This window comes from Pungitius pungitius, chromosome 5 (assembly GCF_949316345.1).
Source record: "Pungitius pungitius chromosome 5, fPunPun2.1, whole genome shotgun sequence".
NCBI classification, from domain to species: Eukaryota; Metazoa; Chordata; class Actinopteri; order Perciformes; family Gasterosteidae; genus Pungitius; species Pungitius pungitius.
Genome location: NC_084904.1, coordinates 20,174,763 through 20,196,073, shown reverse-complemented (window position 1 = coordinate 20,196,073; position 21,311 = coordinate 20,174,763). Strand labels below are relative to the sequence as shown.

General features: G+C 45.5%; 3 protein-coding genes across 5 annotated transcripts; 1 reads left to right on the top strand and 2 right to left on the bottom strand.

Annotated features, from left to right (window-relative positions):
* Positions 1-68: 68 nt before the first annotated feature.
* malt1 (MALT paracaspase 1) lies at positions 69-7,510 on the bottom strand. Of its 2 annotated transcripts, XM_037483386.2 has the most exons (17): positions 7,244-7,510; positions 6,244-6,410; positions 5,927-6,048; positions 5,679-5,826; positions 5,301-5,479; positions 5,108-5,204; positions 4,957-5,004; positions 4,373-4,396; positions 4,230-4,280; positions 3,307-3,510; positions 3,027-3,204; positions 2,710-2,781; positions 2,494-2,621; positions 2,209-2,358; positions 1,526-1,683; positions 1,293-1,418; positions 69-964 (listed from the first exon to the last, which is right to left on the bottom strand). In XM_037483386.2, the coding sequence occupies exons 1-17, from the start codon at positions 7,390-7,392 to the stop codon at positions 467-469; spliced, it is 2,499 nt and encodes an 832-aa protein (XP_037339283.2). In that variant the 5' UTR covers positions 7,393-7,510; the 3' UTR covers positions 69-466. The 2 variants fall into 2 exon arrangements, with proteins under 2 accessions (XP_037339283.2, XP_037339284.2); XM_037483387.2 differs by lacking the exon at positions 4,957-5,004.
* A 387-nt stretch (positions 7,511-7,897) lies between these two features.
* prlrb (prolactin receptor b) lies at positions 7,898-13,494 on the top strand. Its single transcript, XM_037481923.2, has 9 exons — positions 7,898-8,081; positions 9,510-9,646; positions 9,947-10,091; positions 10,555-10,724; positions 11,617-11,807; positions 11,979-12,120; positions 12,198-12,294; positions 12,389-12,458; positions 12,561-13,494. Exons 2-9 carry the CDS (start codon positions 9,586-9,588, stop codon positions 13,197-13,199), a joined length of 1,515 nt encoding a protein of 504 aa, XP_037337820.2. The 5' UTR covers positions 7,898-8,081; positions 9,510-9,585; the 3' UTR covers positions 13,200-13,494.
* Positions 13,495-13,918: 424 nt separating this feature from the next.
* Positions 13,919-21,263, bottom strand: LOC119224698 (selenocysteine insertion sequence-binding protein 2-like). Of its 2 annotated transcripts, XM_037481922.2 has the most exons (19): positions 21,127-21,263; positions 20,499-20,641; positions 20,239-20,413; positions 20,072-20,147; positions 19,458-19,651; positions 19,266-19,347; positions 19,093-19,184; positions 18,701-18,844; positions 18,511-18,600; positions 18,313-18,393; positions 18,089-18,206; positions 17,810-17,964; positions 17,539-17,695; positions 17,234-17,429; positions 16,899-17,119; positions 16,327-16,481; positions 16,067-16,244; positions 15,812-15,941; positions 13,919-15,723 (listed from the first exon to the last, which is right to left on the bottom strand). In XM_037481922.2, the coding sequence occupies exons 1-18, from the start codon at positions 21,133-21,135 to the stop codon at positions 15,814-15,816; spliced, it is 2,394 nt and encodes a 797-aa protein (XP_037337819.2). In that variant the 5' UTR covers positions 21,136-21,263; the 3' UTR covers positions 13,919-15,723; positions 15,812-15,813. The 2 variants fall into 2 exon arrangements, with proteins under 2 accessions (XP_037337819.2, XP_062418504.1); XM_062562520.1 differs by having other exon boundaries at positions 13,919-15,941.
* Positions 21,264-21,311: the final 48 nt, after the last annotated feature.

The following is a 21,311-nucleotide window of genomic DNA, read 5'->3' as shown; positions in this document are numbered from 1 at the left end:
GGGGAGCAGATAGAGACAGAGGAGGGATACAAGAGGCAGCTGGTGTGAGTGAGTTCTGACAGAGAGGCCTTCTAGTGAGAAGAAGAACAACTGTGTGGAAAATGGCTTGAAGATTTTAATATGATTATATTACAAAACATATTCCCACTGACTTCAAATGTTTTAGACTCGTGGTATGAACAAAATGCTTCAACACGTATCACCTTGATGCTTCCATCTGTGCATATTTAGCTCATATTGTTATACAAATATTAGTAAGAGGTATATATTCATATCTGATCTTCCAGCATTTTCACCTTGTTGTTCATATTGGTACATTGACACCATTCAAACGTCTTCACATATATTTACACAACTTTTTATAAGCCAGGATACAGTTTGTTGAGGCACAAAATGCTGATAACTAGAAGAATATAATATTTTCTTTTTTTTAAAAGATAGAAGCAGCTATGTGTAGATGTTGATGTCACTGCGGCTGAAGCTGCAGGCTGTTGATGAACACCGTCTGCAGCTCGTTGATGTCGTCCGTGGCCTCTATGGGGATGCTGAGCCTCCCCGGGGAGCTCGAGAGCCCCCAGCTGGAGTCGCCCGCGGGTTCCGAGTGAGACGGGCCCACGCAGAAGGGGTCCCCGCAGACCCCCGCCGCTCCCTGCTGCTCGCACACGTCCAGGTAGTGGTTTTGTGGCAACAGGCGGTTGTGGTCCTGCGGCGACCCGCGGTGTTGGTGGTGGTGGGGGTGGTGGTGGTGCAGGTGGTGTTCGGGCCCGGGGCTGTGGCAGGGGCTGTGGGACGGGCTGTGGGGCATCAGGCAGGTCTGCAGGCAGCTGTTCCGCCGCACGGCCCGGTTCAGGTCCAGCCGGGCGATCAGCGGCTTGCCGATGTCGATGCTCTTGGTCCAGTGGACGGGTTCGTCGTCCATGGCGGTGAAGGTGCCCTGGAGGCACACGGTGAAGACCAGCTCCTCCTGTCGGGTCACGGGTTAGAGGAGGAGAAGTGTTAAGAGTTTCGACGACATGCTTTCCAGGACGGACGTTTTTTTTCCCGCTGAACACAAAAACGAAAGAATGAGAAGAACATCGTTGCCTTCATTCTGAAGCAAAAATATTGTTAGCAGCGCGGTCTCTTAGCCTGGTTACGGGTCGGATTCAGTTCAGGTTCAGGGGACATTACTTATGTTAACAAACGAATACCTGCAACACATATTAAACCGAATACCTATTTAAGGTTTTCACAACGTAAATAACTAATCAGAGGTTAGCTTTTATTCTGAAAGGTCTCCCTGCGTTTTGTACCCGCAGCTTCTGCAGTGAGCTGACTCGGGTGTAGAGGCAGTGCTGCGGCAAGTTGCTGGACAGAAGGTAGATCCCCGTCTCCTCTGGAGTCTCTCTGTTCATCTCCTTAGGATCAACGTCCAGGTCCTGCAGTGACGAGGAGGGGAAGAAGAAGAAGAAGCAGGTGGCAGATTACAGCTTGAAAAAACGTGCATGCGCTCGTTCTTTCTTGACAATCAAGACGACATGTTCACCTGTGAGAAGTCGGTGACGTGTGCCTGGCAGAAGGACATGTCCTCTGGCTTCTTAACGATGTGAGTGTAGATGATGAGCACGTTGGAGAACTCTGCAGCGAAGCCCAACTTGATCTGAGCGCCGCAGTCAAAGTTCATACACATGCTCTCAGGGAGCTCTGGAACGACACAGAAACGTCATCAAGCTCCACCCACTGAAGCTCATCGTGTCATTTTAAATAACAGGAAGAATGTTCACTCATGTTTTTCATGAAACAGGTTTCTGTACAGGACAAAAATAAATAATCTGAGAAGGAAAAATAGGCCCTTGGGTGAACTGTTCATAAGTGAGGCCGTAATCCGGGATAAGAGGAACACATATTGACATTTACTTAATTCAATGCGGTCCATAAGCCACAATGATTGGCCAGCACTGTAATACCATTTACCTGAATGATAGCAACAAGAACTACTGGAGGAAATGCTCTTCTCCTCACTGGCTTCTCCATAAGCATTTATTAGCTGATGAAAGAGGCGATAGTGTTGGTCACTGCGGTTGTTGTGAGGAAGTGCCTGCGTGTGTGTGCGTGTGTGTGTGTGTGTGTGTTCAATCAGCATAACCCAAAGTCAACCCAAAGTTTGCTTTGTGAGCAAAGCGGCAACCAAACATTTAGAAAAACATGAAGTCTGCGTCGTCGACTCACCGTGAGCCTTCGCCCACTGGAGGCTGCGAGCGTGAGCGAGATCGGCGCTGTCGCCGGGCAGGATGGGATCGGTCAGCGCCCTCCTCTCCGACAGACTGCTGCGGATCTCCAGAGCCTGCTTTCCCTTGGTGGCATCAAACTGACCCATGTCTGGAAAGGGTATAAAAAGTATCACAAGTTGAAACTCATTTCCAATTCACTGCAAGAAGCTCTTTTAACTTTTTAATCTCAAGAAAATAAAAGAAATCAAGACGACGCTAAATGAGAGTAATTCCGCACGCTCACCCTCGGCGACTCTGTCCAGCACCACCGTGACCTTCTCGTCGTCCAGGAGGCGCCGCTTCAAAAACTTGACGAACACGCCGTTGGTGAGGCCGCTGGAGCTCAGCTCGAAAGCCTCGGCGTCCTGGCACCTGGGGCGGGGCGACGTTTTAGAGGCCGGGAGGCAGGAGCGCGCCGTGCGGTTTCGATTTTGAGTGAGCGGCGGCGATTCAAACTCACGTGGCGTAGCCAAAGACAATGTTCGCCGTGACCCTCAGGACATTGTTCGGAGCGCTGTCGTCGTGAATGTTCCTGTGAAAAGGAAAATAAAAATGGCAAAGAATTACTTGAAGGGTCCTCGAATCGATGTGCATGATAATAGGAATATGATGAAGAGTGGCCTGGATGAGTAACACCACACGTCTGTCCTCCACCACTTATTTATCGGTCTCCTTTCATCTGGAGACATTCCAAACAAACCTTTACAAAATGTCCTTCAAAAGATGAAACAAATCGAAACAAACAGCAGAGAAAACCAATGTGAACATTTTATTTACCTCTTCCTGCACATGTCCAGCAGGAAGACATTGAGGCCCGTCTCCTTCTCCTGCATCAGCTTGAGGATGCTCTGCACACACAAACAGTTGGCCGACCGGTACGGGCTCGGCGCGTCCACCGGCACCATGAAGCTGTTGCCGTAGTTCTCGTATCCGTGACCGGCGTAGTACAGCAGACCTGGAGAGGGAAGGGAAGCATTTCAACACACACACATACACACACACATACAACAAAAGACAAAACACGAGCTACTTCTGGATCGAGCGCGGCCCGTCTCACCATAGACTCCCTTGTGGAGCAGCGACAGGAACTCGTCCACGGCGTTCCTCATCTCCGCCTCGGTGAGGTCCAGCAGGGAGACCACCTGGAAGTTCAGCTGCCGCAGCAGGTTGGTGAGGTCGTACACGTCCACCATGGGAGCCTTGAGGCGCGGGTGGTTCTGGTAGGACAGGTTGCCGATCAGCAGCGCCACCTTGTCCGTGGCTGTGAGGGGGACACGTCAAAGGAGACAACAGTGCTTTGAAACTACAGGAGGGGACACGCCACAGGAGACAACAGTACTTTTATACTACATTAGGGGACACATCACAGGAGAGTCTTCTCTGCTCAAAGTGAGGAATGCCATGTTTGTTTTTCTGGTTGCAGACTTTTCACTTTGTGCTTAAGATTTTAACCAATGTCAATATTTAAGTTGGCTCTATACGTGTTTGATTTCACACGTGAAATAAGAACATACCTTTTATGGAGCTTGTTGTCAAAGATTGGTGACCAAGATATGAACTCCATTTGTTTTGGGTGTGGATATTAAATTTCCACTACACAATCAGTGTGTGTTTGTGTACACGACAGGTGCAGCTTGTTTTAACGGTACACCTCACCCACCTCAATATGTTGCAATGTGGATTCTGTTTTTGTTTGTTTTATTTTCTTCTATATTTCTTTATGACACACACACACACATATTAATTTGATACCAAACACAATGATTCGCTGTTTGATGTCCTAATTTCTCCTTTTTTCTGGAGTCAAATAACTACAAGAGTGTTTATTTTGGTGTTTTGACGTTGAGAGAGGAACTGACGACAGGTGAGGACACAGACTGTGTTGGTATCACACACACCGAGGCTAAATAGGAATAACTGGTGGTCACATTTGAACAATTCACCGACTCCCGCATGAAGATGTGATAAAAAGACACTTACCGAAAAGCTGTTCCGGGACGTTATTCAGGAGAAACTCGCTTGATCCTAAAACTGAGGGGGGTCAAAATGAAAAGAGGTGCGTCATAGCGTGTCCACACAATGGATGTGTATAATAATCACTTGATGAGTGGGATTACTTTTACCTCCTCCAATGGCGTAAACATCATCTAGAAATCAGAAATTCAAATATGTTGACGTCATATAAAGTTGACTTAATTCAATTTATTAGCATCATTACATCCACGGTGGATAAAATATTTTATTGATTTAGAGAAGAATGATTAGTCAAAAGGGAAGGTACGCTTCAGTCAATCACGCAATCATGCAAATTAATCTACTAATTATTATGTTAAACTTTGCTATTAATTCTGTGATTTTTTTTAAATTGTCATCAAATCCAATGAACACCACAAAACAGTTTGATTACTGTCCACACTGATTCCTGCACACATAGAACTCTGGGTTTTTTAACATATGCTTCCACAGGTTAGTACCACAGGATTATGTTAGTGAATCAAATGATTTCTGGTGTTTGCATTAGTTGACGATAAGACAAACGTAGAAGACAAACGTCCTTTGATGTACAACCGATTGAGAGAAGTCGAAAAGGCCCTGCATGCGAGACCTCGAGATCAGACCTTGTGAACTTTGTGTTGACGTGAGAAGGAACTGGATCATCACCCACATGCAGTTATAGGATTGTTTTTTTGTTGTTGTTAAATTGTACCTTCAGAGCACTCCATTGCCTCTGATATCTGGACGGATATCCTGGGTGCTTTCGGTCAAGAGCAGAGCAAAACATCACGAGACGTAACAGCGGCGCAGCTGGTTTTACTGGACGGTAATTTACGGTTCCACAAAAAAAAGTGCCGACATACCGATAGCGACGTCGACTTCGTTGGTCCACATCCTCTCGGTGCTGCTGCTGATCTCACAGCGATACCTGCCGCCGTGATCCTGCATCGAGTGAGGGATCTGAAATGCGCACAGAAACAGAAAGTCAGTGACGTCTGACAAGTTTTTGAGACAGAAACAGCAATAGATAGCTCTTCTCCAACCACCTCCCCTCACCACTAACTTCCTCCTGGTGGCGTTGGGTAGCGGGACCCCGTTTCTGTGCCACTGGTATCGAGGGACCGGGCGTCCCACGGCTCCACACTCCAACTGCAGGGTTTCCCCAACGTACGTCCGCTGGGACTGAGGCTGGATCACCAACTTCAGCCGACCCTCCAGGGAATGATAACCCTGCCCTGGTGGTGGAGAGTGGAGGCATGATTACAATGAATCTCTGTCATAGTCTCATGGGTAAAAAAAAAAACCCACTAGAATCAGGGGTCCAATTCCCACTTGAGTCACCCGTCTTGTCCTTCAACTACATCCGAATTCGTTAAAAGAACAAATGCACAAAGAGAGCCTCGAGGCCGATTTGAGCGCCTTGCAACAACTCACCGCATGACACGCTGACATCCAGGACGTCCACTTGGACCCACTGGCTGAACTCAAAGGCCCCCCCGCAGTTGACCCTGCAGATGTAGAAGCCGGCGTCCTTCAGATAGACCGGACTTATCACCAGGTCCGAGGAGAAGCTGTTCGGCACCTGAGGTTGCGAAAATGTGAATGGGGGACATCCACAGCAGGACCAACAACTTCCTTTAGAGTCTGAAAGTGTGTGCATTGGAGAAGGAGTCGCAGCCCACCTCTTCCTTGCTCTTGAACCACTGGTACTGAACTGGTGATTTGCCCACGGCGTGGCAGCTCAGGCGCAGATTGTGTCCACATACGAGAGCCACCGACTGGGGCTGAATGAGGATCTGCAGGGCTGCAAGTTCAGGGGGAGGGTTTCACTTTCAGTTCACACTGGTTTTACACACGATGCGTTACAAATTTGGGGGTTTAGAGTTGTCGTGGTTTCCAAAAGTGTTTCACCGCGTACCACCCAACGGATACTACAATTCCCGAAACACGTGTGTTGTCATGACGATGACAACGAGCCACGGTGCGGTATGTACTCTACCCGCCGGTTTCAGGCACTGCAGGGCGTCCGTGTTGCCCAGAGTCTGAAGGTAGTCGGCCAGGTGACCCGTCGTGCAGCCTCGCTCCCCCATGAGCCTCAGCAGCGTGCGGCTCGGGCTTCCCTCCAGCTCCAGCACCTTCAGGGAGCACATCTCCATGTCGTCCGGGCTGGAGAACCACGCGGGAGATGAACGATGCGTCACATCGGATTCACATTCATGTGGCTCACAAAATGTGCGCGTACTTTTAAGGGAGGCAGATACAAAACTGCACAGATGATGGTCATAAAACATAGTAGTCCTTAGTCCTTAAAAACAGGAAGGAGCTGGACAGACATTAAACAGAGATAGGATTGTTTATTGTTAAAAGGATCCCCATTAGATTTCACCAAAGTGGGACAGAATAGTCTTCCTGGGGTCCAACAAAAAGAAAAATCCCTTAACAATGATAAACTAAAAGCAATAAAACATTGTACACTATAAACATAGTCAGAAATATTTCAAAAATACATTATTACAGTATTACATTCATTATTTAATTAATACAAAAAATATGTCCATTCCCTACTCACAATTTTAAATAGTGCATTGAAAGTACTTTGCTATTCATTTTACGTATATTCAGTAGATAATTATTCTAATGATTGACGGAACGATAAATAACTGTTCTCTTTAAAGCATTGGATTTTGGGTGTGGTGACATCATCCGTCCATCCTCAGCTGATCGAGTCAAATGAGAATGAATGACAGTATGATAATGTGAAACTTAGTATGGCTTATAAATGTAAATACATAAATAAGTTTGATTACTTAGTGCAACATCTTACCATTGACAGCATGACTTTAGTAACTCAACTAGTACAAGTCAAACTAAAGTAACTACATTATTACACACACATTATTACTGGGCACTTTACATTCTAAAATGTGCGGTATTTGCAACACATGTTTATGGATTGTGGTCCGACTTCTGTCACACGTGATTTCTAAACCTCAGCCTACCTGACTCTGAACCGTCTGTCACTGGCGACTATCTCTCCCAGCCTCCGCCATCCTTTGCTGCTGGACTTGTCCAACACCTCACAGAGCTTCTTCACCAGCGGCTCCTTCATCAGGCCGACCCGCGCGGACCGGTCCAAACCGTCCGACATGGCGTCCGGCCGAAAAGAGGTTCGCCGTCGACCCGTTTTTCTCTCAGACTTGAGTCGTCGGCGCGTTACACTCGGCGGTTCATTTCACCGCGCCAACGAACGAGTCTACTTCCTGAAAGACATTTCTAAAAAAAAAAAAAAAAAAAGAGCGATTACGGATACTGACGCGCCTACTCCGCGGACTTGTTGGTCTATTCCACCCCCCACGTGACCATCCGGGGCACTCTGTCAAAGATGGCGATTGCGTCAAGACAGACATCGCCAAAAAACGACGCATCGTAATTTGCAGGTTGTCCGGAATGCTCCTCAACTCTTCAAGTAACAGTGACGGTCACCAGCCAACGTTTTTGGCAATGTCATGACATGTATCTGCTTAACTAAATCATGTCCCACTTGTTGTTAGCATACGACACGTATACACCTGCCTGGTAACGTTACCAGTGTTTTAACTCCACTTTTTTTTTATATATATATATAAGCAGCAGCCTCCGCCACCGAGAGGCAAGTCGTGACGACACAAGCCCCTCCCCTTCACGACCTAGAGGACGTCTCTCTCCCGCAGGTCGTTTTGTATCGAGCAGACACAGGTGTGCAAACATCGCCCACGCAGTCACGCGATGAATTAATGAGGAAACATTGTTCCGGCCTACCTGCTTTGGAAGATGTAATAGGAGTCGGCACCCGTCCTGGTAGGTGCAGTAAACATTTTAATTTTCTTTCTTTTCTTTTTTTTACTGACCCTGCAGCCGTTGGTATATGTGTTATGTTTAGTAATTTGTAGGCTGTATGTTTTTTTATTAGTTGTATTGTGCGTTTGCTTGCTAATTAGACTTACAAGAACTAGGCGTAACATGAACATAAAAGTGTATATATCCAAAGATGTCTATTGTAAACACGGGCCTTGTTTGGTGAATTGATTGCAGTGACATCGCGAACAGCTTAAAATAAAACTATTGTCAGTTTTTGTTTGTTAGTTATCAGACATTATTCTTACTGCATCTAGTTTACTTGGCCGAGTTATATTGCAGTAGTACGTTACACGGAATATTACAAACATAATGGAACAGTTTTGACATGTGTCTTAAAATTAACAGGTGTATATGTTATGTGTTTACGGATCTTAAGATATTTTACTGTATTGCTTCACAACTAATTAAAAACGTTTAGTCCACTTATTTATTATTTTAATGTCGATTCAACTCTAATCCTCCGATGTGTGTTTAGTTCATTGTAAGAAGTTATGGGTTTATGTGAGAATAAAAAAAGGTTATCTGCAACTAAAATGTAAAAACTAAATTAGACCACACATTATGCAGTGTTACCTCAAACACAGAGTGTAAAGCTGAATCTGTAGCTTTTTAGCGTCAGGTTCTGCTTTTTTTTGCGTGTCACAATTGAAATACAAGCCTTTCTCATGCTGCAGTGTCACAACTTGTCATAAAAAGGCTTTTGCGGCATATAACTGAGCTAGTTGTCACGTTACTGTGTAAACACAAGTAGGGTGGGGGGGGGAGAAACCGTGAAAAACTGTAACCCTACCAGTAAATCACTGGTCGGGAACGGCGTTGTCGCACCTCGTCACGTGACCTAAATGTTTTGCAATTCAACATTGATACAAAGATCGGGGAGTTTGAAACAGCGAGCATGACTCGCTCAACCCAAAGTACATTTCAAAAGGCTCCAACATCCTGCTGGAGATAAGACTTTGAGGCAAATGTGCGTCTTATAGTGTGCGCGTGTGTGTGTGTGTGTTTTTTTTTGTGTGTGCGCGTGTCCAAGTGTTTGATCTTGATCTGAACCAGAGAATTAGAATGTACATGAGGTCCTTTTTGAATACGGAAGTACAAAACCTCAGGTAAAGTTCATTCATTCACGTCATTTGAGAGGGCCACAATAGGCAGGCAGGAGGGGGTGGGGGGGGGGGCTGGTTTAAAAGACCGCAATAAACATTTATGACTTACTCAACCTTGAGTATCTTCAGTTCAGAAATCCCATTTTCTTTGACAGTTTTGACACAACTGTACCAGGTTTCTTTGGATGGTGACCACGCGTAGTTGTTAGCCACAACACTGTATTGGATGCGCTCACTGTTTTCCCTTCATATCTCCCTGTTGTAGGTGAAAACAAGACACACACGCGGTTCATACGACCCTATCATGTCTCCCCCTTTTTGGAGTGACGGTTAGTTCCAGGATGAGGACAGACTTCGGGGCGGCGTTGCTCTTGCTGCTGTTTGCGGCCGTGAAGTCCGGCGGTAAGTTGAAAGGCTTGAACGTCTTTGGCATTATTTGTGGTGTAATGGACAAACTCATTGCGCACACACACACACACACACACACAGGTTGGGTTTCATGTGGTTTAAAAATTAACGTCCCCTGACCGAGGGTGGAGGAAGAAGCATTAACCGCACAGCCGAGAACGATCTAGTGTCGCTAGTTTCCTTTTTAAGAGTCAACTCGTTGTTTTGAACCACACCGACGTTTGTTTAGAGAAAAAAACAAACCCACATGTATTTCAGCGGTGGTGTGAGGAGCTGACGTTTGTTTGTCACCAGGTGTGTTGCCGGGCACGTCTCCACCGGGGAAACCAGTCCTGCTCGGGTGCAGGTCCCCCGAGAAGGAGACGTTCACCTGCTGGTGGGAGCCGGGAACCGACGGAGGGCTGCCCACCACGCACCAGCTGTACTACGAGAGAGACAGGCCAGTCCAATGATTGCATTTGACTTATCACGTTGTGTAACGTTGTAAACGGGCAAGTGGGAAAACCTGCTTACCTCAAATCCTCTAAATACCAGATTTGATTTTATCAACCAGTACTTCCAGGGTCAGTCAGTTCGTCCGCCTTCTTTGGTTCAGCATGAAACATCTCGAGGGCTGGAACTGGATGGCTCGTCAATAGAGCTGATTCCGATGGATTTGCACGGGCTTTGTCGCGCTCCCCAGAGGATGAATTGCAACTGTTGACGCCACGACCATGTTTACTAATTATTTGCTTTTAGCCCAAATACCTGCAAAACTAAGGCCATCTAGATCTGCTCTGTTGCCATTTGTTTACTAACCACAGGACGGTTTTCCCAAGCTGACTTGGTCGTATATGCATGTAAACAGAATGCATTTGGCGGTGTTTGTTGTTCGCTAAAGGTCGTGTTTTGTCTGCGCACAGGTTGGAGGGAACGCACGAGTGTCCGGACTATCGGTCGGCAGGGAATAACTCGTGTTTCTTCGACAAGGGACACACCTCCATCTGGGTCTACTACTACCTGACGGTGACGGCGTGCAACGCTCTCGGCAACGCCACCTCAGAGACCTTGAAGATCGACGTGATGGAAATCGGTAGGTCAGGCCCGCGGTATTAAGCCTCACATACCACTTAATGTCACTTAATTATCCTGGATTGTTGTTTCATCACACAGTGAAATATTGAAACATTTTCTGACACTGATCAAATTACTCAAAGTGACTTGAATTGTAGTTCAAAATGACGAAGAATAATGAAGCGCAACTTCTTCTGCTCAGCTCAACAGTGCTTTTGTGTCCCACTCGGGCTTAAAGCACTTTGAACTATTGACAACCCCTCAACATGTGTATTAATTATAGGAGAAGACGACACACAGCAGAAAGTTATCTGTATTGATTCAGCTATTGATTGGCATGGTTTGCTTCAGTGAGGAGTAGAAAGGCACTGAGCGTGTGACACAAGGTGCAGATTAAAACAGAATGAAGCCAAACTGGTTTGTCGTCGTCGTCCCCCCCCCCCCCCCCCCCGTGTGTGAATCTTGTGTACTGTGTCAAGTTTCACAGCATTTGTTTGCCTATGCAGGCGCTCGCGCATGTGACACTATGGGCTGGTTTTTTTTTTTAATAGCCTACGTGTGGAGTCTAGTCCCAGGCGACACAATGGTAACTCCTTTCTAAAGACACTTAATGGCCCCGGGACGTTCTGCAGGAGGCCACGTCGACAACGGTCTCTGATTCAGTAAACCGATTTGTTGAAATATTCATTCAAACTCCGCTCCAGTTTGATCCACTGACCAAAACTAAAGATAAGACGGTCCGCCTCCGCGATACTTTGATTTTCACCGCTTGAAGCCGACCGAAGCGATGACCACGATGGACGCGCTGCCCTGTAAACATCGGCATGTTGCCATTGTCAACGCGAGCACGTCAACGCGAGCACGCCAGCGCGCTGACGCGGGCTCGGGGGACCCTTGTTCTGTCTCGACAGTGAAACCCGACGCCCTCGACAACGTGACGATGCTGCTGGTGGAGGAGGAGGAGGAGGAGGAGGAGGAGAGGGACCACAGTCCTCATCTCCTCGTCAGATGGGAGCCTCCCTCCAACACGGACGTCAAGTCCGGCTGGGTCACCGTGAAATATGAGCTAAGAGTCCGACATGACAACAGCGACAAGTGGACAGTGAGTGTGAAGTGTCCTTAATTTATCCATGTTTTGCAGTCAGTACATTTTACTAATAAAACTAATGAATAAATCCATAATTGAAATTCTAATCTGGCTATGGGTCTGTTTTTAAAGCTTTCTTCAAATTATTGATTATTACTATGTTTTTGTTGTTTTTTTTCTCTCTAGGAGTACACGTCAGGCACACAAACTCATTACAGTCTGTACAGCATCATCCCTGGGAGGGTGTACACGGTTCAGGTGCGCTGCAGACTGGACCATGGCTCCTGGAGTGAGTGGAGCAACGCTGCCTGTGTGAAGATCCCAAACTGTAGGTCCCAGCAGCTTATTACAGAAGCTGTTTGACGTTGCAACATGTATAACTACTAACTACTTGTTTTTATTTAGATCACCACAGTGAGACAGCGTTTTGGTTAATGGTTTCCATCCTTTCTGCAATTCCGTTAATAACCGCAGTGTTGATCTTGGTAGTGAAGAGGAAATCGTAAGTATCTTGCACGAGAAAATATGCAAAACTCCCTCTATGAAGTCCTGATGACAATGTTTCCACTCATGATTCCCTTTCTTTTGATCTCCAGTCTGAAGCAGTGGGTTCTGCCCCCTGTTCCTGGGCCAAAGATAAGAGATATTGACCCTCGACTTCTCAATGTAACGCTAAATCCGCTGTGTTTTTCATAACATATCCAAACGTTCCCTTGGGCTTAGTGGTGGGTCGGGTCATAACTGAATCGATCAACTCTTGACTTGCAGGGCGCGGGAGCCAAAGACGTTGACTACGACCTGCTGGTCAAGCACAGCTTTCCTTCCATCAGAGCCTGGAAGGAACAAATGGAGGAGTACCTGATCGTGACGGAAAATGACGACGCTCCTCCCTCCATTTCGCAAAAGAGGGAAAAAAGCTCCCTCATTCTCGCCGGCTTCGACTTGGACTTGGAGAAGGTCCGCTGTGAGGGGACAACGGAAGGCCAACGCGAGTGGGAAGCGGACGAGGAAGACGCCACCGTCAGGGCCTTCACGAGCGGCAGCTTCGTGGACGTCCAGACACGTCCGGCGGAGAGACCGGTGGACTACAGCAGAGTGAGAGAGGTGACCGGCGAGGACGTTCTCATCCTGGAGACGGAGGACGTCTCGTTCGAGGGGTCCGACTACGTTGGCGCTCCGCTGCAGGGGGGCGGCGGCGGCGGCGGCGCCGCGGCGGAGGACTACAGCCGGGTGAGGGAGGTGGACGGGGACGCCGTGGTCCTCCTGCAGACGCACAGCGCAGCCGCGGGCACCGAGAAGGGGAACCGCTTCACCGAGTGTTCCGTCCAGAAGACGAGAAACATGTGCACGGAACTGGTCCAGAGCGGATACGTAGACACCACCCATCCGGCGTCACATATTGGATGAATCTGGGGACAATTTGGTACAGACTAACTTTGTCCATCCTGTGCCTTTTTTTTTTTTTTTTTTCTTCTTCTTGTAGCTCCACCACGAGATTGCCGTTTTTTTTTTTTTTGTAGGGAACATTGGACACAAACGTCCACCGTGACTCAAGGATGATCCAGTTTAATTTTGGCAGTCAAGGTCACTGCGGCCTTGTGTCCGTCCCGTCCTCTGAATGCCACAACTCGGGAGCCTCTGAACCTTTCTGGAATCTTTATTTATTTCATTTCATTTTTTTTTTTTTTTTAAAGCGATCCGGCACTCATGGTGGAATGGATTAGAATTAGAAAGGCGGTCAATGGTCACCGTGACACCACGTAATGAATGTGTAATACAATGAGACACTCATCTGGGAGCGATATGGATGTACTACACCACGTGACTGGCCTGCAGAGGAATAGGATTGTGAGGCAGCAGTTGAAGTTAAGATTCATTACACTTTAAGCACTGAACTCTGTTTAGTACAAATTGCCTCTATTAATCTGTTGGTTTTGTTCTTTTTGCATCAGATTTATATAGATTTGATATTACATAATGATTGTACAAACTATTGGTTCATTTATCTGGGAAGCGCAGAAAAGAGACCGCAAGCGCTCCGCGTCTTTCAAAGTCATCACACTATTACCCGAAGTTTTAAATGCTTGAACAGATTTCTCTGGAAGAAAATAGACTGCACATTAACACAAACGTTTTCCAAATTCTGCAAGATACTTAATGTAACTGATAGTAAAATAACTAATTTGATACATTGGTTTTTGTTCCAAAATGTTGCAGCCTACAGGCGTGTGTGATGTCTATTGACAGAATGTTCATCAATTAAAGGTTCCAAAAAAACAAAAAAAACACTCGTTTCATTTATTTGTTTAATGACCCACATTCACTTGAAGTAAACACTGCATTTACTGTGCATTCATCTTGAAGGAATAAAACACTCCTGCATTGACTTTCCTATTCAAGCAACGAGTGAACCATCAGTTCATACTCTTTATCTTACTTTCTTTGTTTCAAATATTCAAATCATTAAAAAAAAATTATTACATTTTCATTCCTCATTACTACCTGCAGCATTTAAAGAAACCGTTGTGTGAAATACGGTTATTCACTTTCTGGTGGGGAATTGAATATGGCTGCAACAATAGAATTACACTTTAATTTTTTACGGGGGAGTATTTTAACTCCAGAAATACTCTTACACATGAATGCCCCACAAACCAAAAGTACTGCACTGATTAATCAAATCATATATAATGTGATTGTGGAAAATTTCGACTCTCATGCCAAGCAAACAAGCTGCTGGCTGTAGTCGCATCGTAAACTGATTACTTCTCAATGTCAGACTTTTTTTGCTGTGAGAGCCGTGTGAAATCTAAGATTGTGTAGAGACTTTAATTGGTCTTTTTCAATGAATACTGCCACCTAGCTTTTAGCATTGTAACTTGTTTTATCATACTATTTTATAACTTTTTATTGCTCACGGTAGCACAACAAAAAAAGACAAGCTTTTTCAAGTCAAGTAAACATGTTTAAAAAATGTTTCCTATTAAAGAAAATCAAATGCTATAATTTACACCTATCACAAGGAGTACTATCAAAATGTTCAGTACTTTTTGTAGTCTCAAAAATAAACACAGGCTCTACTATAGTGCAATCAAGATAAAAAAAAAAGAAGTCACCAATACATGTCGTGGTAGCTAAAGGGTTTACGACCGTGGGTCAAATAAGGTTCAATTAGATTTTGAGCCTGTGAAACATTGTACAGAAATAATTCAGAAGTCGAACTCTATCTTTGAATATTAGAAAAGCAGATTGTGGACGTGAATAAACGTTCACAAATTACATCAACAATGAAGTTCCAAAAAACACTGAGGAAAAACTTTAGTGAGCACCTGAGTGCAGTGTGGTGAAACTCAGTGTTTAAACTAGAATGTGTAGTTACAAATCCAACATGAAAGTTTTACCACAGGTGATATTCCTCTAAATCCTACTGGCCCTAATTTGAGCCCGTATCAATTAGAGTACTTGCAATGCTGAGGCTCAGCCTTTGCTGCTGCCTCTCTCCATGTCCTCCGTCATCTCTCCAAAGCCTAAAATAAAAAAAAGGACCAAATAGGCCAGACCCGTGACATGCTTTAAACCTGAATAAGATAAAAACAGAATGCTGCTTAATGGCTCCACTGAGAACATCTTAGTATTGACATACTGTTCAGTACATTATCTCCTGCACATCCTCTCAAAGGTTCATATTTTGTGGGATTAGTGGTCTTGTCCTGATTAAATATCTCCAGTTTTTTAACCCACACATGTTTTAAAGTACAACTAAAACACAGGAACATTTCTTAAGTTTGATGCATAATTATTTTGTGTTTGTTCCATCTATTTAAAAAATAAGAAAAAATGATAATTATAAACCGCAGCAACATAATTCATTTCCTTACAAAAATCTTCAGGTAGACAACCACTGCAGCGGAGCAGCTGGTGTTATCTGCACCTGTGATTAAAGTCCAGTTTAGTTTAATCAGAGCTGGTGATCAGCGAGTGGCTGCATTCATTGTTTTAGGCACAACGGGGTTCGCCACCGTCAACTCTTTTCATCTTCATCCGCGTTTTCGGCACATACGCTGTCCAAGTGCATGGAGCTCAACTGCGACTCAAAGTTCAGGAACTTGTGGTTGCAATCCTTCTCCAGCATTCTCTTCCACATTTTCACTGGTGGGGGAAAAAAAAACAAAAACAAAGAATCATTGGGCTTGACTCCCAATAGGGGGAGACAAACTCAAAGCTTTCCCTAAATTCACTCAAAGAGCAGGATTGGAGGAGGACTTTTAACTCACTGTACTCTGGCTCCTCTGGCTGTGTGGCGTCATGTCCGAGCTTCTCCTCAACGCTCTCCGCCGCCGCCGCCTCCTCCTCCTCCGGGTCCGCCTGGCCCGTCTGCTCCAGGCTCGACACCATCACCTCGTAGGCCCTCCTGGCCTCAGACGACAACTCTATCATCTTATGGTAGAAGTCCTGTGGGTAAGAATGTTGTGTGTTGAAATGCTGCTTGTTGTAAGCGTACCACAGCGGGCTCGGTAGCGGGTAGCATCTGTACCTGTGCACCGTCGTAGTTGAAGATGCCCACCAGGCTGACGGGCACGGCCTTGTTGACGCAGCGACCCAGAGCTTTCCTGGAGAGGGCAAACACGAACGGAACGCCCTGTTCCCGACAAGTGTCGATGATGGTGTAAAGAGCCTCGTCCAGGCCGCCTGTGAAAGGGGACATTTCTTAAGAACTTAGTGGGGCTTTTCTCTCCCCTGGGTTTAAACGAGTCACGGTCAGCGTGTGTGCACACAATCTGCTATGGAATGGCCATTTGTCTACACTAAGCTGCCATTTTTAGAGCTACAAGTGACTTCTTGAATTCTAAAATTCCATCTGTAGGGAACGAAACGGGAAAAGAATGCGGCAACTTTCTTCAACCTCCGGTTAGAGAAACCTCAACACATTTTTTTTTGCCAAAAGAGGAAGGAGATTATGTGACTGACCCCAAAGCAAGGATTGCAAAAACAATTTGCAGACTGATAGAAACTTAATCTGCAACTATTTTGGGGGTAATCAATCGTTTCAGTCTTTTGTCGAGCAACAATACCCATATAATGGCAGAGGTAACACTGTGAGAGTACCTTTGGACTGGATGCGCTCACAGTTGGGTGAGAGGATGACACACTTGACCTTCCTGAGTTTGAGGTGCTTCAGAACCTCTCTGAGCCCCATCACTATGCGTCGTTTCATGCGGGCCTTCATGGGGTCCTTCTGGTACAGGCGGTCCTGGAAACGAACCAGCTCCTTTAGCAGAGTCGTCACACATTCATCCACGTCTTTGCTCAGCATCTGACTGCAATAACTGACATGCACAACAATATGGCAAACTTTTAAAACAGTGATTAAATGTTTTCTTATGTTTGCTGCACAGCCTACAAACATCACAACTTGTGAGAGTGGAGTTTTACAGTCTTACTCTCGGAACTTTCTGCTGTGGATTTTGGGCCGACTGGCTGGGCAGGGCACGGGTGAGATGGTCTGTTGCTCCACGATTTCGGCTTTGTCGGCCTCTTCGTCGGCCTCTTTGTCAGCCTCGTTCACCATCTGGTCCGTGCCGTTAAAGTCCGACAGATCCTCAAGTTCTTCTCTCGGACTTCCAACCTCATCGGAGGCTGCAGAATGACAAGTCAAAAATATGAGCTACAGTCATCGGTACACTCAATCTTCTTCCTCAACAGTACAGTTCAAAAGCTTTCTATTGTTTTGCGTGCTCGATCCAACCTGTGGCCTTTGTTTCAACCGGTTCTTCTTCTTCTGCTGCTGCTGCTTCTGCAGCATCATCATCCTCATTAGCGGGTGTGAACTCGCATTCCGGAGGCAGTGCTCTCTCTTCCAGCAAACGTTTTTGTTTCCTCTCCTCCCGTTCCTTCAAAATTACCTGAGAAAGAGAGGAGAAAAAAAACATAACTAAACAAAGGCTGCACAGCTGAAAATACCTTGTTAGTAAATGCAGTGCATTGTTATTTGTTCCAGAGTACGTAGGTGGGCCTGCCTTTTTGAGAGGAGTTGGTTTCTTGGCTTTGGGCACCTCTCTCTGCTTGCCTTTCTTTACCAAAGGGCTGGTGGAGTCCAGAGGATTGTGTGCAATTTTATCCTGGTGCCAGGGCAGCTTCTTCTGCTTCTGGACAGCAGTCAGTCCGCCACCAACTGCCAACGAATCATTGAAAAAGAGACTTATTCTGGGCTAAGTCCTCAAGTGCCATCAAGCTAAATATATTAATTTGATAATCTTTATCTTTAGAAATTCGGAAGCCTTCGTATAGAAGCCCACCCGAGAGAATGACCGGCTTTGCTTTTTGGGATTGCTTCATTTCGAGGGCGACCAACATGTTTCCGATGTCCAGCTGAACGGGAACTTTGCTTTTCTTCCCAGAAAGCTTTTCAAGTTTCTAGAAATAAGAGAATCCAAAATAAACTCCACTGTTTTTTGCAGGATAATAGCAGAGAGCCGAGCAAAGAAAAAGCCCAATTCGAATGTACAAGACAAACACAAACCTGTCCTTTCTTAGCTGCCTCTGCAGGTGCTTTTTCCTTGTGGTCTGCAGACTGATGCTGAACACCTTGTCTTTGGTTTTCCTGGGGTGGGGAGGACACAATAAACGTAATGTTTTCACACATTTAATGTGCATTTTAGCAAAAGGTTAAAAAGACCCGGTATTGTAATTCTTACGTAAAAAAAACTGGGAATCGTACCTCTTTGCATAGTTTTGCTACATAGCTGCTTGTTTTCAATCTTTCAGTTCTGGTCACAGCAGGAGACAAACCTGGAAACTCTTCTTCATCCTGAGAAGACAATATTGCAAGTACAACCCTCTTCCATCACTTGCAAAAATAAACAGCCTTTGAATTTAATACAAAAATGGATGCTAATCTTTTTATTAACCTCAAATTTTGGAAGCTCCTGATATGTTGCTGGCTCTTCGGACTCATCTTCTGCGTCTTCAACAGCACCTTTCGCCTTCTTCTTTTTCTTGCGTTTTCTCTTCCCTGGAGCTCCCTCCTCCCGCTGTGCAGCCGTTTCCTCTGTCTAAAAGAGACAACAAGAAGTGAAGGGACTGACAACTATGTTTAAAAACAAACAGGTTTGCCTAAAATCTACACTTTACTACCTATATGAGGCCGACACCTTTAAGAGTAAACTATTTTAACGCAAGAACGCATCTTTAAGTTGAATTATTTTGGATAAAATGAATTAATTAACATGCAACTGGGAATACTGTGTAAAGAGTGCGCTGATCTGCCGAGAGCCTGAATAGAAACAAAATGCCACCTAACCTGCTCATTGATGGCGATTGTCTTCTCTTTAGGGACAGGTTTCTTTGGAGGCTGAGAGGCAACATTAGCCCAGGAAGTACCACCCACATGACCTGTTCACAAAAAGAAAGAAATACTGAGGATTGAACTGCCTTATAGTCACCAAAATACTGACTGTGGGCACCTTCACCTACCTGGTGAATCAGCAGTATCCGGCACAGCATTAATGGCAATTTGTCGGGGGTCAGTTTGCGTTGGGGGTCCTTTCCTCACAGACTATTCAACAAAAAAATCTCATTATCACCCATTTAAGGAGAATAACTAGATTAGTGAAACACTCGCTGGATAGGCCAAGACACTGCCTCTGATATTTCATAAGTGCTTACCTTCCAGGAAGATGCCGCTGATCGCATTTGGGGGCTCGAGGACGGAATGGTTGGACCCCGGCTCTCCAGCTGAATAGGCGGGCCTGCTTTTCCCAGTGAACCGACAGCTAACTCTGGAAAGTCGGTCATCTTCACTTCGAATGGGATCAAGTCTGGCCCTGCAGAGTTCGGGAGAGATCTGGCGCCTCTAAACCCTGAGAATGCGTCAAAATAATTTTTACCAATTAAAATCAGTTAATGTGTCGGATTCATGCCTGGGATCATTCAGGAAAAAGTTGATGCCAAATGAATTTTCTGTTAGATATTAAGGATGTAGAATGGAAGACAAAGGCTGTTTTATTATAATGAAAAGTCATTCTTGCCCTAATTAAATATCCCTAAAAATATATTAATGTAATTTAAAACCTTATTTCCGTACCAATTTAAAATCTGTAGTGAGCAGACTGCTTATGCCTCTGTACAACTGTGCCTATTCTTGCAAGAATACAATAACATTTTGAAGACAACTTCTCATCGACAGAATTCTTAATTACTGTTCATAAAGACAGCGGGTACAAGTATTTTTTGGAATAAATCAAAAGTTGAAGGAGAAAACGGTCACGTGAGATATCTACCTCTTTGCTGTGCATCCAGTGAGTTCTTGCCCACAACTTTTCCTTGAGCATGAACACCACTATTGCCTTTCGATGCCTGTGTTGATGGAGACAAATAACTCAACTCAATGTCATGTAAACGTTTTGTTTCATCCGATCCTGTTGAAGGATGAAAACTGCAGACGCACCTTGGCTTGAAGACCCCGCGAGGACCTGCCTCTCTGCAGGAAATCATCCCCGGTGTCTCTAACGCGACGGCTGTTGCTGTAGCCGTGACTCCTTGACACATCCACCCACTTTCCTGCAGGCACTCCATTTGCATCGGATGCATGCTGCCTTCTCGGACCCGAATTCCTTGTGCTCCTTCACAAACACACAGATATGGGGCTTGATATCGGTCCATCAGGTCAAGTAATGGTTACTCAATCGTGTCAGAATCATCGATTACCCTCTTAAACTCTGATCAGACGCATATGGATTTGGTGAAACGAGAGTTGTTGGTGGGGCCGTGTGTGACTCAGCAGAATCGTCCGCCCGTTTCCTCAGTTGTTTGAGCTCACGGGACCGGGCAGCAGGGGACGGTTCCCCCCCCTGGGCAAGTAGAGATTGTTTCTTGTTATCAGCCCGCTGTAACGCGACCTTTGGCTGCAAGCGAAGCGCTGTGTCGCCCCACGTATTTAATAACGAGCTGATGTCTTTATCCACATTATTAGACACAGACTTCACTCGGGGGGGGGGGGGGATGTGCGTTAAGCACAACTCTTTACTCGGGAACAATGCACGATTGGCATCGGTTAATTCAACTAGAATACTTAGCCGTTAACTCAAATTAGCATCTAACATATTAGCTTACAGTACATTTAAAAAAAAATATTTGTGTCGACTTTCAAAAACGTAGAAAGGAAAATAACCAATAGTCGATTGGTGTGCTAAAAAAACGTTTTAAATGTCAAAGTAATCGTCTTAATTTACACACAACATCCAATGTTGGCTAAAAGTTACGCTACTACTAAGTTACGTTAGTCACAGGCTAGTTAGCTAGCTAAAAAACCGTTACGTTATTTTTCGTTAACTACCTTGTCCATCTTCAGGTATCCCTAAATGCAGTCACATATCCGCATGTTCACTCAATCTCTTCCATGTGTTGTCAAGCACCCCGTTACGACGGGGCCACATGTGTCGAACTACCGCAACAGTGTGTCGGCTAGCCACGCTAAGCAACTTGTGTGATAGCAGCTAGCTAGCAGCTAGCTGTCGTAGA